The 16,773-nt window shown below is 38.6% G+C and overlaps 2 protein-coding genes across 2 annotated transcripts; both read left to right on the forward strand.

Annotated features, from left to right (window-relative positions):
• The first annotated feature begins 35 nt into the window (after positions 1-35).
• Positions 36-4,451, forward strand: foxr1 (forkhead box R1). Its single transcript, XM_047363746.1, has 7 exons — positions 36-276; positions 481-573; positions 909-1,132; positions 2,905-2,973; positions 3,358-3,485; positions 3,977-4,209; positions 4,332-4,451. Exons 1-7 carry the CDS (start codon positions 156-158, stop codon positions 4,358-4,360), a joined length of 897 nt encoding a protein of 298 aa, XP_047219702.1. The 5' UTR covers positions 36-155; the 3' UTR covers positions 4,361-4,451.
• A 3,098-nt stretch (positions 4,452-7,549) lies between these two features.
• Positions 7,550-15,700, forward strand: LOC124866628 (C-type mannose receptor 2-like). Its single transcript, XM_047362504.1, has 5 exons — positions 7,550-7,698; positions 8,931-9,149; positions 10,083-10,300; positions 13,056-13,381; positions 14,461-15,700. Exons 1-5 carry the CDS (start codon positions 7,550-7,552, stop codon positions 14,653-14,655), a joined length of 1,107 nt encoding a protein of 368 aa, XP_047218460.1. The 3' UTR covers positions 14,656-15,700.
• Positions 15,701-16,773: the final 1,073 nt, after the last annotated feature.

A 16,773-nucleotide genomic window follows, 5' to 3' on the forward strand; every position in this document is an offset into this window, starting at 1 on the left:
CCTGAATTGGTTCCGTTCAGCAACAGGCTGCTCTCTGTTAGATCTGATTGGGTCCAATCAAGCAGTTCTGCTCCAGCTGCTGAATCAACAGCCTGCAGGCCTCAGATTCCCTGTCCTCATCGGAGAGGAAGAAACCCTCTGAAACAGATTCAAGTATGACTTTCCAGCTGAAAATCAATGCGCGATTCTTTGACCTGCACTGCTCTGTGGGTCTGACGGACTGGGACATGGAAAAAGAGCTGAAACTGGCTACTACCACTGACCAAATTTATCATGGTGAACACTTTTTTTTAACTGTATATTAAAGAACAATTGTCCCTCAGACATTGATAGAAACAGCACAGAAAAATCTTTGGTTATACAACACAGAGAAGCATTCAGGAACACAGTGAGAACTTAGAAGTCTGATTGGTTTCTTTTCGTGCAAAGTACTTAATTCATTAATATGTGTGTCAGTGAGGTTTTTTTAATCTCTGACAGATGACAAACTGAATGACCAATATGTGGCTCAAAGACCTTCTGCAAGGGCCTCGAAAAGAAAAGATGAATTCATTTGGTACGATAAAACATCAGGTGAGTTTCCTGAGAAGCAAACCTTTTGCTCAATTTTTGTCATTAACAAACCCTTTTCAGAAACACTTATTTTGAATCTATTCTCTGCTTCACCACAAATAATGCATCCATAAAGTTTGCTAGATTGCATTTATGAAAAATTACAAAGATAATTAATGTTCGGTTGGTCCTGATGAAAAATAAAGTGGTCAGATTGACCGTTTTTATACATTAGTTGTTACAGCACCAGGTATCATTTTTAGATTTTATAATTGCTACCTCATTGGGGGCACTTTTGTGTTTTGCCTCTGAAAGACTCATTGTGCAATGTGTTTTTCTTTTTCCCTCTTCATTAGATACATTTGTTAAACCAAACCTGTGGCTTTTGGTGAATCCCAGCATTGCCTGTTCAATCCAACATACCCAGAATGATGCTGAGCTGCAGCCTAAAACTACACATGTTAACCAGTTGCCTCAGTTGGAGCCTGGGGAGATGCAGGGTCCATCTACATCAGATTTACCAATATGTCCCCATCAGGAGGGACGGTTGCTTTCCGTTTCCTCCTCAGCTAAATATATGGTAACATCCTCTGCCATCGTTCTGTGTTCTTGATGTCTTACCCATCATAAAACGTTACATGTAAAATTGTAATTGATAAATGGCTGTAGGCTTTAGCATGTTTTAAACTACCCCTGCTGTCTGTACTGTGTAACATCTGTTTCTGGGTTCTTGATGTCCTTTTGAACAGATGTTTGCTTAGAAATCATGCATTGGACACCAAAACCATCAGCTCTGGAACACCACAAGGCTATGGTTTTGACCCCTACTGTTCAGTCCATGGTTGGTCTCATAAATTACTATGATGAATCTGTTGACAAAAATGATGACGCTATAGAGCAGGCACCACTACCTGCTTCTAAATGTACAGTGGGGAGAACCAGTATTTGATACACTACCGATTTTGCAGGTTTTCCCACTTGCAGATCATGTAGAAGTCTTTCATTTTGATCATAGGTACTCTTCAACTGTGAGTGACGGAATCTAAAACAAAAGTCCAGAACATCACATTGTGTGATTTTTTTTTTTAAATTGTTTTTATTTAAATTTTCTTTTTTATTAATTTGCATTTTATTGCATGACATAAGTATTTGATCACCTAACAGCCAGTAGGAATTGTGGCTCTCACAAGCCTGTTAGTTCTTCTTTAAGAAGCCTTTCTGTTCTCCACTCATTACCTGTTTTAACTGCAGCTGTTTGAACTTGTTATCTGAAAAAAGACACCTGTCCACACACTCAAACAAACTCCAACCTCTCCACAATGGCCAAGAGCAGAGAGTTGTGTAAGAACATCAGGGATAAAATAGCATAAGAAGTATCTCAAGGTCCTGGAGTGGCCTCGCTAATCTCCAGACCTGAACCCAATCGAAAATCTTTGGAGGGAGCTGAAAGTCCATATTGCCAAGCAACAGCCCTGAAACCTGAAGAATCTGGAGAATATCTGTATGGTGGAGTGGTCCAAAATCCCTGCTGCAGTGTGTGCAAACCTCGTCAAAAATATAGATATCTGTAATTGGAACCAAAGCTTGTACAGAAACATTGTGTTCGGTACCAACAATATTAAGTTTTGTTTTTTCTGATGTATCAAATACTTGTCATGCAATGAAATGCTAACTAATTACTTAAAAATCACGCAATGTGATTTTTCTGGATTTTTGTTTTAGATTCCATCGCTTAGAGTTGAAGAGTAGCTATGATTAGAAATTCAAGACTTCTACATGTGTGGGAAAACTTGCAAAATCAGCAGTGTATCAAATACTTGTTCTCACCACTGTACATAGGACTGTAGAGGTAACAGGTGAATTTCCTGCTGTCTGACATGAATGTGTGTAGGTATGTATGGGTATATATTTTAAATGACTGAGGTTTATAAGCCCCTTATTTAAACATAATTTTGCAGTTAGAGCACAACCTGAGGAATCTTTTCTCATTTTCAGCTACAACCGGCCTTTGCTCTCATGAATAAAAGTTAAATAGGAATAAGTTTGTCTAAAATACGGTGTGTGCACTTAAATTTATTGCTTGGCAGCTTTAGATTAGAAGATTAAATTATTCCAGTCCCAAGTCTTGCAGGAGATGGACCCCATTTCAGACTGAAGTGACAATAAGAAGCTTGTCAGTATATGAAATGCGGCTCACACGGCAGGCATTAAGTACAGTCCTACCTTTTAATCATGCAACACAAAAATGTCTAGATGTCATCTGCAAACAACGCAGTTAAATGCTTATTTGAGACATGATTATGAATTTTAATGTATGGTACTGCCTTTCACTGCCACAATTTGAACTTTCAGATGAAGAAAGAAGAAGGCCCCAGTCGACCAGCCAGGACCAGACGCAAGGGGAGGATCACAAAAGTTGTGGTGAGGACATCAGCTTTCTCAGGATCTAAACCGTGATAGGTGGAAATTTACATGCAAATTCGCAACGTGTTTGTTTTTGTGGATACATTGGAAGGGGAGGTGGCAATATTTTATTGAAAAAGGTCACAAAAACATAGAATTCAATTAATGTCAGTAACATGAACCAGGGTATCAATGTCAAAGTAAAAATGCTTTAAGTTGCAGATTAGCCACCATACCTGGATTGTTGATCTTAAATGTCAGTAAAGATGTTCTTTTCCTGATGACCCCCAGTAACATTCAAGATTCCTGTTTAGGTCTCTAACAACATATGTTCTGAAAATGTTAAATTCACATCCGATAGGTGTTATTTCTTTGCTTTCGTTTTATTCTCACCTCTCCCAGGACCTGAAGTCCCTGAAGCCAGGATGCTGGCCTCGTCCACCAGTGAATTATTGCATTCTCATTGCTCTGGCTCTCAAGAGCAGCCAAACCGGGAGCCTCAAAGTCCAGCAGATTTACAATTTTACCAGGTCAGGATTAGAGAGCCGAATAAATGCAGTCACACCGATTCCCTTTAAAGAGGAAATGCCCCATCTTCCACTGTCACACTTTGCAATGAGAAAAGTGTTGTTTAAGTTGGCAATAAGTTACTCACATTTAACTAGTAGTTTCTGATCTTTTGAATTTGTTGCACAGTGCATAATGTGGGTCTGAAAAATTTTAGTTTTATCCTTTTTGAATGAAAAATAAAGTCACCAGAATACAAAAATATGCCAATTTCTGTAGATTTTTCTTATAGGAAAACAATTTTTTGCAAATGCTTTCACCGCATTCCCTGGTCTCCAAATGGTGCGTGGAACATCCAACATCATTTTCACAAATCGATCAGCAAGCAGGCTTCGTCTGTAATCTCTGAAATGTACTGGAAAAGGTTTACAGTTTGCATTGTGGTCCATCATGGCCTTTTTCAAAAAACATTTTGATGCTACTACCCCTTACACCCCTTTCTTTGCTCTCCCAGAGAACACTTCCCCTTCTTTCAGACAGCTCCGGACGGCTGGAAAAACACAATCCGCCACAATTTGTGCTTCAGCAGCAGCTTCCGTAAAACCTGCAACCAGTTTTGCAAAGAGGGAAAGAGGAAGTCCTGTTTCTGGCACCTGACTCTAGACGGCCATTGCCGGCTACAGGACGAGCTTCACATGTTGACCGGTGAAACTCTGAAGATGCTCGAGAGGAGCATGTCCAACCCAGGTCAGCATACATAGTTCTTACCTCTGAAAAATACAGAAAGTAGTAGATGTTGCCCTGCAAGAACTCATTGTGAGATAAATGTATAAAGACTGTTAAACTTAACTGCTTTTTTTTCATTTCAGATGTAATATGGAGGTTACTTGAAATGTGATTGCTGCTATAAAAGGTTTCAAAGCATTTAAATTGATTCATAATAAAATATGCAGAGGTATGGTTCAGTTGAGCTGAATGTCATCTTTAAATGTTGTCTATTTCTTTATTTATACTAAGTAAAACACATTTTTTGCTAATTAGTTTAAATTTGGATTTATAAAAACCTTTGTTTAAAACATTCAACATTTCATTCAACATTAGATTCTCGCAATCAAACCCCAGATTAAAGCTTAAGAAAATTTTGTGATCTGCAGAGTGATCATTCTTGTAATATTATACTCCTTAAGCTCGACAAAATGGTGTCATAGTAAACAGACGATAATGTAGTCTCCAAATGGTAAATGCCCTAAACAATATCACGCTATTGTGGTGTTGCTGTTTTCAGAGAGGAGTTTGAAGTTGAATCTTATGAGCTGTACAGGTCCTTCTCAAAATATTAGCATATTGTGATAAAGTTCATTATTTTCCATAATGTCATGATGAAAATTTAACATTAATATATTTTAGATTCATTGCACACTAACTGAAATATTTCAGGTCTTTTATTGTCTTAATACGGATGATTTTGGCATACAGCTCATGAAAACCCAAAATTCCTATCTCACAAAATTAGCATATTTCATCCGACCAATAAAAGAAAAGTGTTTTTAATACAAAAAACGTCAACCTTCAAATAATAATGTACAGTTATGCACTCAATACTTGGTCGGGAATCCTTTGGCAGAAATGACTGCTTCAATGCGGCGTGGCATGGAGGCAATCAGCCTGTGGCACTGCTGAGGTCTTATGGAGGCCCAGGATGCTTCGATAGCGGCCTTTAGCTCATCCAGAGTGTTGGGTCTTGAGTCTCTCAACGTTCTCTTCACAATATCCCACAGATTCTCTATGGGGTTCAGGTCAGGAGAGTTGGCAGGCCAATTGAGCACAGTGATACCATGGTCAGTAAACCATTTACCAGTGGTTTTGGCACTGTGAGCAGGTGCCAGGTCGTGCTGAAAAATGAAATCTTCATCTTCATAAAGCTTTTCAGCAGATGGAAGCATGAAGTGCTCCAAAATCTCCTGATAGCTAGCTGCATTGACCCTGCCCTTGATAAAACACAGTGGACCAACACCAGCAGCTGACACGGCACCCCAGACCATCACTGACTGTGGGTACTTGACACTGGACTTCTGGCATTTTGGCATTTCCTTCTCCCCAGTCTTCCTCCAGACTCTGGCACCTTGATTTCCGAATGACATGCAGAATTTGCTTTCATCCGAAAAAAGTACTTTGGACCACTGAGCAACAGTCCAGTGCTGCTTCTCTGTAGCCCAAGTCAGGCGCTTCTGCCGCTGTTTCTGGTTCAAAAGTGGCTTGACCTGGGGAATGCGGCACCTGTAGCCCATTTCCTGCACACGTCTGTGCACGGTGGCTCTTGATGTTTCTACTCCAGACTCAGTCCACTGCTTCCGCAGGTCCCCCAAGGTCTGGAATCGGCCCTTCTCCACAATCTTCCTCAGTGTCCGGTCACCTCTTCTCGTTGTGCAGCGTTTTCTGCCACACTTTTTCCTTCCCACAGACTTCCCACTGAGGTGCCTTGATACAGCACTCTGGGAACAGCCTATTCGTTCAGAAATGTCTTTCTGTGTCTTACCCTCTTGCTTGAGGGTGTCAATAGTGGCCTTCTGGACAGCTGTCAGGTCGGCAGTCTTACCCATGATTGGGGTTTTGAGTGATGAACCAGGCTGGGAGTTTTAAAGGCCTCAGGAATCTTTTGCAGGTATTTAGAGTTAACTCGTTGATTCAGATGATTAGGTTCATAGCTCATTTAGAGACCCTTTTAATGATATGCTAATTTTGTGAGATAGGAATTTTGGGTTTTCATGAGCTGTATGCCAAAATCATCCGTATTAAGACAATAAAAGACCTGAAATATTTCAGTTAGTGTGCAATGAATCTAAAATATATGAATGTTAAATTTTCATCATGACATTATGGAAAATAATGAACTTTATCACAATATGCTAATATTTTGAGAAGGACCTGTATATCATAATCTTGGTGTAGGAGTAAACTTAACGTGTTTTTCAGAAAAATTGAAAAAAATCCTCTATCTACTCCCAGATGGGACTCTTGAAAGTTAAGATGCACCTTCCATATTTTTATTTTATACATTGTTATTTTTATTCACACTTTGATTGGTTTTACTTAGCCCTTCACCCTCAACCTCTGGAAGATGCGACGACTCCACCAAACTGAGCTTTGGAGTTCCTCTGGGATGTATACTCAGTCCTTTGCTCTTTTCTTGGTCATCCATATGATTGCTCTACCACATTCAGCAGAACCCAGCATACTAGGTCGGTTGAGGGTACAGCAGTTGTGGGACTATGGAGAAGGTTCAGTTCAGAAGCACCCCCTCAGTTTTGTGAGGGAGTGCTTCTGGAACTGACATTTTGACAAGGTAAACTAACATTTTGAACTAACTAGTTTACAGAAGGGAAACGTTTCTCCAGTAATTCCTAAACTTAAGTTGTTTTCCTCTTTGTATCTTCAAATGTTAAATGGTTTGTGTTGAGATGGTTTGCCAAATACAAAATCCCATACTTACCATGTTTGTTGTTACTGCAAACATTTAAGGACAGAATGTATAACTCAATAGATTATAAGTCAGAAACATTGAATTTGTCCATTTGTCTTCAGACTGCTTCTAATTTAACATTAAAACATTATGAACCCACTTCCATATAATTGGTGATTTGCAGAAACAGAACAGGAAATCTTCTTTGGTTTATTTGCCTGCTCATTCAAACCTGAGCAAAATGTTTTTGTAGTTTAGGCCTGCAGGTAAATCAGAAGTCAAATATTTTGTTAAATTGGATTAAGATGGGTGTGATACTTCTGTCTCTGATGAGCATCTTCTTAAATGAGGCAAGAGGCTTAGTAGAAGCTGGTACCTCCTCAAGAAGTGGCAGCTGAAAGAATCTGGACAGGTAATTGCACCATTTAACTGCAACATTCCTTCAAGTAATTATAGCAGTTAACCATTTTTACTATTTCATTAGCTGGGGTTTAGCTCTTAAACTGAATTGGGGTTATTTCCATTTTTTTTGGTTTTTCATCTTTACTAGTAATATATAAATTTGGTCCACGTTTGACTAATTCCCTGCCTAAGTCAAAGCACATTGTTTAAAACAGGATTTTAAAGATGAAGAGCAGCCTCTTTGGACCCCTGATTCTCCTCCTCGTCAGCAGCAGCAGTAGTGTTGTATTTGGCCTGGGATCTGTGGTGAAAAATTTTTACAAACCCATTCAAGTTGTTCTCAGCTGGAAGGATGCCCAAAGCTACTGCAGGCGGTAAGGTTCATCTCCTTAATGTTTAGGCATACTTTAATTGACATTTGATGATATAAAGAGAGTAAATGAAAAATGGCTAAATTGTCAAAAAAGCTATTGGAATGCATTTTATTGTATGTGTTTAGTTGTCCAATTATTAACTTTACAAAAACCTTGATTCTTTACCATTTCATGGCTTCAATCATGTTGTGTCAAAGCTAGTACTTTCTAGAGCCGGAGCTTCTAATTAGTGCCATGGTACTGCTTTGCAGTGGTTTAAAGATTTACAGATTTCCGTTTGGCATTTATTATGTGTCCTCTTGATTCAAAAGAATCTGTAATGGTGTACCACAAAGTTCTGGGCTTGGTTCAGTTCTATTTCCCTTTACATGCTCCTGTTGGATGCAAAGCCAATATAAGATTATTTAATAAATTAGCCAGATGATTTCAGTCATTACTTTTTACTGAAACCACAAAACTTGATCACATTTATGCTCCTATTGTTCAGAAATCAGTAAAAGAAAAACTGATTACATGCGAAGACCAGGAGGGTTTGATATGTCTTACTTACAAGACATGCTGGTTGCTTACCATCCTGTTATAACAATGCTCTAAAGCTGATCTGTTTCCTCACTTTGAAGATTGATCTTGCTGTTTTATGAAGTCTTTAACCCTAACTGGCTTCTTTTTTATTCATGTTATAACAATTTTGTTTGTTGGAATTGCTTTGTTACTTTGAGGTCCATTTGATTGACAAGTGATCTCATGTGAAATATGTATATTTAAAAAGGACATTGGAGAGCAGGCAACCACCTATTTGAACTATAAAACTACCCCATTCTTTCTGAACTTGATACAATCATTTTTCCATATTACTGATGAGAATGTAACAATAATAGTAAGATTGGATTTCTGCTGGTCCTTCCAGATGTTGGTTTTAATGCCACAGTGATGTCCCAAACTGAACTCTGAAAGCATCTGCTACACAAAACAAAAAACCCAAAATGCCTCAGACATGTTCAAAACATCAGCTTTGCAACTGACAAGTCATCTCTGAATCTACATTAAGATAAAGCTTAATATTCAATGTCTATTTTTGATCTGCTTCAACTTGGTCAAAGAAAACCCCACATGATTTCACTAATGCACTTGATCATACATTTGGCTAACTATAAGCAACAGCATGCCCATGTTGTATTCTGGCATTTTTCTTCACAAATACAATTGACCTAGTTTTTTTTTAATCCTTACAGCGAATTCACTGACTTGGCCACCATCTATACTGAGTCCGATATAAAAAATCTCTCCATTAATGAGTATTACTCCTGGATTGGTCTGCACAGAGACCCAAGCCAGTCACAGGGAAGCAACTGGGTCTGGTCTGATGGTGAAAACTACAATGTTTATTACTGGCAAGATAACATGGCAAATGCCACTGGAAACTGTGCTGTGGTTAAGTACAATGAGAAAAGGTAATGTCACAACACTCTTTAAGTTTAAATAACAGTTTTTAAATGTCAGATGTATCAAAGCTCTACAGGTGAACTACAGCAAATAAAATTCTGGTTTAGATTTTATTGACTATTAGAAATATTACTGATAAATCAAATCCCATCTTTTGCTCCGATTCTGATTATCAATACAACTCCCGCCACTCTTAATGGCTTGCCTGGAACAGATGTTCGAAATATACCAGTTCACAAGGTTGGAGCTTAGAGGGGGAAATCTTGGACCATTCCTCTTTGCAAAATCTAGATGGTCCTGGGTCCTCTCTGTAGCTCTCTTGTCTTCAGCTCAGCCCATAAATGTTGAGAGTTAGTTCTGCAGACTGAGTTGGCTCTGGCCATGTGAATAATTTCTGTGTTGATTTGGTAATATGTTCTGGATCTTTGTACTGTTAAAAGATCCATTGACACCTGGCTTTCAAATGTGCTAAATACAGATGTAAAAACAGCACCCACAATCTGTTTCAGATTTGATAAATCGCATTGCGGGTGGTAAGGGATTATATTGGCATTTCCTCCTTCCATAAATTTGCACGTTTGTGTTATGTTCTGCTAATTTTACACATGCAATTCGATTTGCACCTGGTTTAAAGATCAGCTTTGCACATGCAAACCAGTTTGCACATGTTTTTTGTTCACGCCAACCTTTTGCGTCAGATCAGACAATTCGTCTCCTCTTTCTGAACATCAGCTTTCAAAACTAAGTTCAGTAATGGTGTTTATAAAATGTTATGGGTTAATTTAAAAGCTCAAATCTTTTAACAGAAAATGGAGGGTAGTTTTTCATGGAAACAACTACACTGTGACTACAGCAACATTCTGTTGAATTCTGTTTCCTAAAATGTAGAAAATATGATTCAATGAATGACGATCCTCAGTCAATCATTATTCTCTTTAAAGGATCTATGTCCAAGATTGTGGAGCCCGTTGGTTCTTCATTTGTCGGCAGTACTACATTGACAGGCATTATGAGTTCATACCAGTGGCAAAGACTTGGCCAGAGGCTCTGCAGTACTGCAAGTCTCACTACAGAGATCTGGTCAGTTTTTCAAGCTCCTATTTTGAAAACGTCTTCATTGAGCAGGAATTTCCCGTCTGGATTGGACTACAAAGAGATGGTAAATGATTTAAAAAAAATTGATTATGATGTATATTTACAGTGCCTCTACAAGTCATTACCACCCCTTTGGTTTTTTTTTTTCACATGCTGTCATGTTACAACCTCAAACTTCTACATATTTCATTGGGATTTTATCATAGATTATTGTAAAACAAAATGCATAAGAAAGTTTGTTTTTGCTTTGATATAACGGTAATTACATAGCATGCTCAACAGAATTGGGATAAACCTCAGGCTCTTTTATCTGCACCCTCATGCTACACCAACATGGCAATGATTGTGATTTCCTGGTTATAAGTTCTTTTTTTTTTTTATATATATTTAACATGCTTCTGTAGTTCTTAGTACTGAGCAGGTAATATAATGATTTGAACCAGGTGTGCTGGAGCAGAGACGCATCTTAAACATTAAGGACAGAGGGCCGGGAACCTAATCCATCCCAAAGGTCACACCTTGGACAGAGATACTAAAAGTTCTCAATGTTGTTCTTGCATATGTATGTTCAAATCTTATTGCTCTATTGTAATTTCCGTTTTATATATTTTGAACAAAGTGAAATAATACATGACATAATATAACATTATTTTAAAAATAAAAATCTGAAAAGTGTGGCATGCATTTGTAAATGGCTCCCCTAAGTCAATTTCAGCTGTCGGACTGAACGGTGAGCTCCTGTGAAAGTCAACATAACTCTTCTTTTTTCACCGTGAGAATGTGTGTTCAGGTTTTTAATTTTTCACCTCACATGGTGTTACATGTAGGGGAAAAAAATCTAGTCTGATCTGAGCACAGCCCCTTCTTGCACATGTCTGCTGTGTCCCCTGCATGACTTGTCATGACTCGACTTGTTTTGTTTGTTCACAATTGCTTTCTTCTTGCCACTTGGCTGTAAAAGGCCAGATGTGTGGAGGGCATTACATGCAGCGTTCCTTTTAACAGATTCTCCCAGCTGAGCCGTGGATCGCTGCAGCTCCTCCAGATTATCCATAGACCTCTTTGCTGCTTTTCTTATTAATGCTCTTCTAGCTCAGCCAGTCACTGTAGGCCATGTCTTGGTAGGTTTGCGGTTGTGCCTCTTTCCATGTTGAGATGGAAAAACTGAACAGAGCTCTGTTCAATTCAGTTCAGTTTATTTATATAGTGCCAATTCACAACACATGTCGTCTCAAGGCACTTCACAAAAGTCAGGTACATACATTCCAACATTAATCATAACCATCCAACAGTGCAGTCGGATTCAGTTATTTATTCAAATTGGATAAAAAGTTTTTCTGTCTAAGGAAACCCAGCAGATTGCATCCAGTCAGTGACTTGCAGCATTCACTCCTCCTGGATGAGTATGTAGAGACAGTGGACAGTCACTGGCGTTGACTTTGCAGCAATCCCTCATACTGAGCATGCATGTAGCGACAGTGGAGAGGAAAAACTCCCTTTTAACTGGAAGAAACTTCCAGCAGAACCAGGCTCATTGTGAGCGACCATCTGCCACGACCGACTGGGAGTTAGAGAGAACAGAGCAGAGACACAAAGAGAACAAAGAAGCACTGATCCAGGAGTACTTTCTATGGGAAGGAAAAGTAAATGTTAATGGATGTAGCTCCTTTAGTCGTTTCACCTAGAAAGACAGAACAGATAAACTTTGAGCCACTTTTCAAGGATAGAGTCTGAAAGAGAGCACAGAGTTAGTCAATTCCCATGTCTAGGAGAGAGAAAGGTTTAAACACTGAAAGACGGCCATGTGGATCATCGGTAGAGGGTGACCATGAAGTTCTTGCCAGCAGAAGCTTGGACAATGCCCCTCTCCAGAAAGGTGTCACAGGTAGACACAGAGCCAGGCCAGGTGTAGCTTCTAGGAAGAGAAAAGAGAGAGAACATAAAGTTAAAAACTGAAATAACAGCAAATAATGCAAAATTGGAGAGTAGTGTGAGAACGTAGCGAAGAGGGTGAAAGTGGTCATTATGTCCTCCAGCAGCCTAAGCCTATAGCAGCATAACTACAGAGATAGCTCAGGATAACCTAAACCACTCTAACTATAAGTTTTATCAAAAAGGAAAGTTTTAAGTGTATCCTTAAAAGTAGACAGGGTGTCTGCCTCGCGGACCAAAAGCGGGAGCTGGTTCCACAGGAGAGGAGCCTGATAACTAAAGGATCTGCCTCCCATTCTACTTCTAGAGACTCTAGGAACCACCAGTAAACCTGCAGTCTGAGAACGAAGTGCTCTGTTAAGAACGTATGAAACAATCAGATCTCTGATGTATGATGGAGCTAGATCATTAAGGGCTTTATATGTGAAGAGGAGAATTTTAAATTATATTCTGGATTAAACGGGAAGCTAAAATAGGAGAAATATGATCTCTCTTTTTAATTTTCATCAGAACTCTTGCTGCCGCATTTTGAATCAGCTGAAGGCTTTTAACTGCATTTTGTGGACATCCTGATAGTAAAGAATTACAATAGTCCAGCCTTGAAGTAACAAATGCATGGACTAGTTTTTCAGCGTCACTCCTGGACAGGATATTTCTAATTTTGGTAATGTTCCGGAGATGAAAGAAGGAAATCCTAGAATGTTAGACGTTCAAAGCTTAGAATAGTGTTTTAAAAGCTAACCCTGCTTTAAGGTTCTCCACAACTTTCCTCCATGACCTGTCTTAGGGTTTACATACAGTATATAACACATTTTCCTGGAACCTTACCAGTGTGCATTACTTTGTGTTGAACTCAACATGCAAATACATTTTGGAATCTGTCACAGGAGCATCATGGAACTGGACCTGGGAAGAGTCAAACTATAGAAACTGGCAAGCAGGCGAGCCGAAAAACAACGGTGACTGTGGGTCTATCTCCTCAATGACAAAGAAAATGGCTTCCCAAAACTGTGATGATCTTCTACCCTTCATTTGCATCGAACATAGTGTGGTCCTCGTAAAGGAGAACAAAAGTTGGGAAGAGGCGCTGGAACACTGCAGAGGGCTCAGTTCACTCACAAACACCAACGTTCGCTACAATTTCCTCAGCCTGCAACCCCAGGACGAACTTGACTTCATTATGAACAAGGTTATGAGAGCTGAATCTGTGGAGGTGGGTTTACTGTGGATAAATAAGTTTCGTACCCGGATATGGTAATGGAAGCAAATTTGATTTTATGAGACTTGTTTAGAAGCGGTTTGTGTTTCTGTTATTTCTGACTTGTAAAATGATCCTCCCTTTGAAAGCCTTATTTCTTTGTATTTTCCACATGCTGTTGAACAGAATACAGTTGTTTTTTTTTTAAACAGATTTGTTTAGACTCCAAAACACACCTAAGACATTTATGTTTAGTTTTCAATTAGAAACAATTATTCCGCACAAAAACCTAAAAATAGCAGGGTCAAAATTATTAACCCTTCAGGAACCAGCCGTATTATTGAATGCGAACCAATGATGTACTTCAACCTTGTACTGTCCATTTAAAACAGATTTCTTTATTTACACGAAGTACAACAACTTCAAAATAAATCAGTTTAGACATGAGGAAAAAAATCTGGATGCTCTTAAAGCAAAAGGAGGATAAACAAAATATTCCCAATAGTTCCTAATTTCACTGTTTAATGCAATATCTATTGAATGTGTAATTCTCAAATTAAATTATGTTCTTTAAAATTAAACACTTATTGTATAACTGTGAATAACTTCAGGGAGTCAGGGTTATTAACCGGAAATGCCAACCTGACAATTTTGCCCATGGTAATATTTTTATGTATTATTTAAGATTATTTTCAGAAAGCTGGAAAAGACACTTGGGCTAGGGTTGCCCTGGTTCCATCACTACAAAAACATAATAAAATAATTTCCTTTTCACATGCATGCTTAGAATAAAAAAGTTGATTTATAAATGATCATTTTCAGCAGAATTATAACATTTAGGGGTTAAAATGGAGCAGTTGATGCTTGCCAGTTGAAAGTCAAATTTTGGGTGAGAAAACATTTCAGCTGAATACATGCAACCTTTGTCTAATGTTTCAGTAGTTTTCGCAACTCTTGTTCCAGCTGTAATTTCCTAAGATTCCCTCCTAAATACACATATTAGATTTTAGGGGTTCAAAAGAAAAACATGGATATGTTAATCTTTATAATAGCTTTGCTAATTTCTAAGTCTGATTCGTCGGTTGTTCCTGTAGGTGTGGATCGGCCTGCGTTTCCTGGCTGGTGATTGGCTGTGGGTGAACGGAGCAGACATGTTGCACGCTGACCTACCGCTCTGCCCCACAAGAGGGCGACACTGTGGGGTCTTATCCAAGACCAGCGCTGGCAGCATGGAGGCCAGAGACTGCTCGGAGAGAAAAAACTTCTTCTGTTACAGTTACACACCATGATATCACCACCATCTGTAGTAGGTCTATAAAAAAAATATACCAACATCTGACAGTCCATCCACATACTCTCCTATTTAAAATGTTAACTTTGACCTAAGTAAAGGTCTTTCGAATATTTCAAATATCAGTTTTCTCTAATGGAAACAAATATATTTGAGTGTACAAAGTAGTACACATCTTGTGATATTTAGTCTATTTTATAAGTGTAAACACTATCAGTTTATACTGGGAAACTTTTCCACTTTTATTGGTAAACTTTATTAATCTTTCCCAAGGTATTTGATTGCTGCACAACTTTGTAAAATTACTTGATATGTCATGCAGTACCTTAAATTCACCTCCTTCTCTGGTTGAATATCATCACAGCCATATAGTTTTGATCAAGAAATTGGTCAAATAGAAACTGTCTGCCAACATGCTGTAGGCTTAAAGAGCAACACATCGTGCTGTGATCTAAAGAAATGTGCGAACAGATGAGAAACACAGCATTGACATCAGTTTGGAAAGGGTAATAAAGTCATTTTAAAGGCCTTGGGACTCCCAAGAACTATTATCCAGAAATGGAGGAAACATGGAACAGTTGTGAACCTTCCCAGGAGTGGCCAATCTACCAAAATTATTCCAAGAATATATCTACTCATCCTGCTGCTTCAGGGCCTTGACAGCTCATCGATGATGAAACCATGAATTATAGTTTCTTGCAGGGTGAGAATGTCCAGCCATCAAGCTCAAGAACCGTTTGGGTTATGTGGCAAGACAATGATCTAAAGTGGACCAGCATGCCCTCCTCCCCCCAAAAAATAAAACTAAGACTTTAGAGTGAACACTGGATGTAAAACTGATTTAGATGCTGTAATATGACTTTACACACACGGTTCCTGCTCAAAAACCCTCCAATGTGGTTGGATTAAAACAAATCTTCAGAGAAGAGTGGACCTGGATTCCTTCATAATGATGTAAAAGACTCATAACCAGTTATTACAAATGATTGATGGCAGTTGGTGGTGGTGGTACAACCGGGTATTTGGTAGAGGGGAATTTGGTTTACAAAAAGGTCCAGATTGGCTTGGATTGTTTTGTTTTTTTGTCCTCTTTAATAAATGACATTATCCTTTGAAAACTGCTTTTTGTATTTACTGAGGATATATTTGTCTGATATTAACATTAGATCAGTAACATTTAAATGTGTGAAGGCAATACATTTTTTACAGCACTGCAAGCAGTTAAATGACTTTATCGATGTGAGAAATGCTTAATGCTGCTAAACAGACGGAACAGATTATTTTGGTTCACATCAAGCGGAGATGCTGTTTTTCCCATTAGTGAGTGATTGCTTGAAGCATCCCAGAGGATGGAGAGGCTTATTTTTTAAAGTAGAGGTTTCCAAGTTCTGCACATGGTTCAATTTTGAATCAATGGCTTTAAACTGCAGTAGAAACACTATTTAAAAAGCTTTGGCAATTAGACTTCTTTCCAAGATCTTGCTTGCCCCTTTCAAAAAGAAAGTGATCCGTTCTGGGTTGGCTGTGCCTCGTTAGGAAGAAATGCAAATTTCAGAAGCTTTTCGGGGCTTTAAAATCTAGCAAGTGTGAAACAGAGCTACTATCTAGCATTCCAAATTCTACTTTTCATAGCCATAAGATATCGCAATCTTTTAAATATACCACAGTTGCAGAATAACACTCTGTACAATAATTTTCCTAAATATTTTTCACTTATTAAAGAATCGAAGTTTGAAATTTGAAATCAACTTTAAATTATTACCAAAATGAGAGATACATTTAGACCCCCTCCATCGAAATAATGCCTCACTCCCTGTGCCTCGTGGTACCCTTATTGCTCCTGGTCCGATGTCTTGTTATTGTATGTTTATATCAACAAATCATTACGCGGTTTGCTAACTTATGAGGCTCTGAGCTTGCTTCAACACAATGCTCTATCAATCTGTTTTAGAATTGTATCTGGCAAAATGCTGCTGCTGCTGTTTTGGCCTCCAAAAAAGCGTCTTCAAAGATTTTAAATAAAGAGCGCTAAATTGCTAGTGCCAAATCCCCCCCCCCCAAAAAAAACATTGCATGTGCAGTAAGTACAAATATTGTATTATTAAACTGTCTTGCA

This window comes from Girardinichthys multiradiatus, chromosome 4, assembly GCF_021462225.1.
Source record: "Girardinichthys multiradiatus isolate DD_20200921_A chromosome 4, DD_fGirMul_XY1, whole genome shotgun sequence".
Classification (NCBI taxonomy): domain Eukaryota; kingdom Metazoa; phylum Chordata; class Actinopteri; order Cyprinodontiformes; family Goodeidae; genus Girardinichthys; species Girardinichthys multiradiatus.

Bases quoted from the DNA above. Each gene is read 5' to 3' on its own strand.
- foxr1 (XM_047363746.1), top strand. From the start codon at position 156: ATGACTTTCCAGCTGAAAATCAATGCGCGATTCTTTGACCTGCACTGC. The intron at 277-480 runs GTGAACACTTTT...AATCTCTGACAG, and splicing joins CACTGACCAAATTTATCATG to ATGACAAACTGAATGACCAA. The intron at 1,133-2,904 runs GTAACATCCTCT...TTGAACTTTCAG, and splicing joins CCTCCTCAGCTAAATATATG to ATGAAGAAAGAAGAAGGCCC.
- LOC124866628 (XM_047362504.1), top strand. From the start codon at position 7,550: ATGAAGAGCAGCCTCTTTGGACCCCTGATTCTCCTCCTCGTCAGCAGC. The intron at 7,699-8,930 runs GTAAGGTTCATC...TAATCCTTACAG, and splicing joins GCCCAAAGCTACTGCAGGCG to CGAATTCACTGACTTGGCCA. The intron at 10,301-13,055 runs GTAAATGATTTA...AATCTGTCACAG, and splicing joins GATTGGACTACAAAGAGATG to GAGCATCATGGAACTGGACC.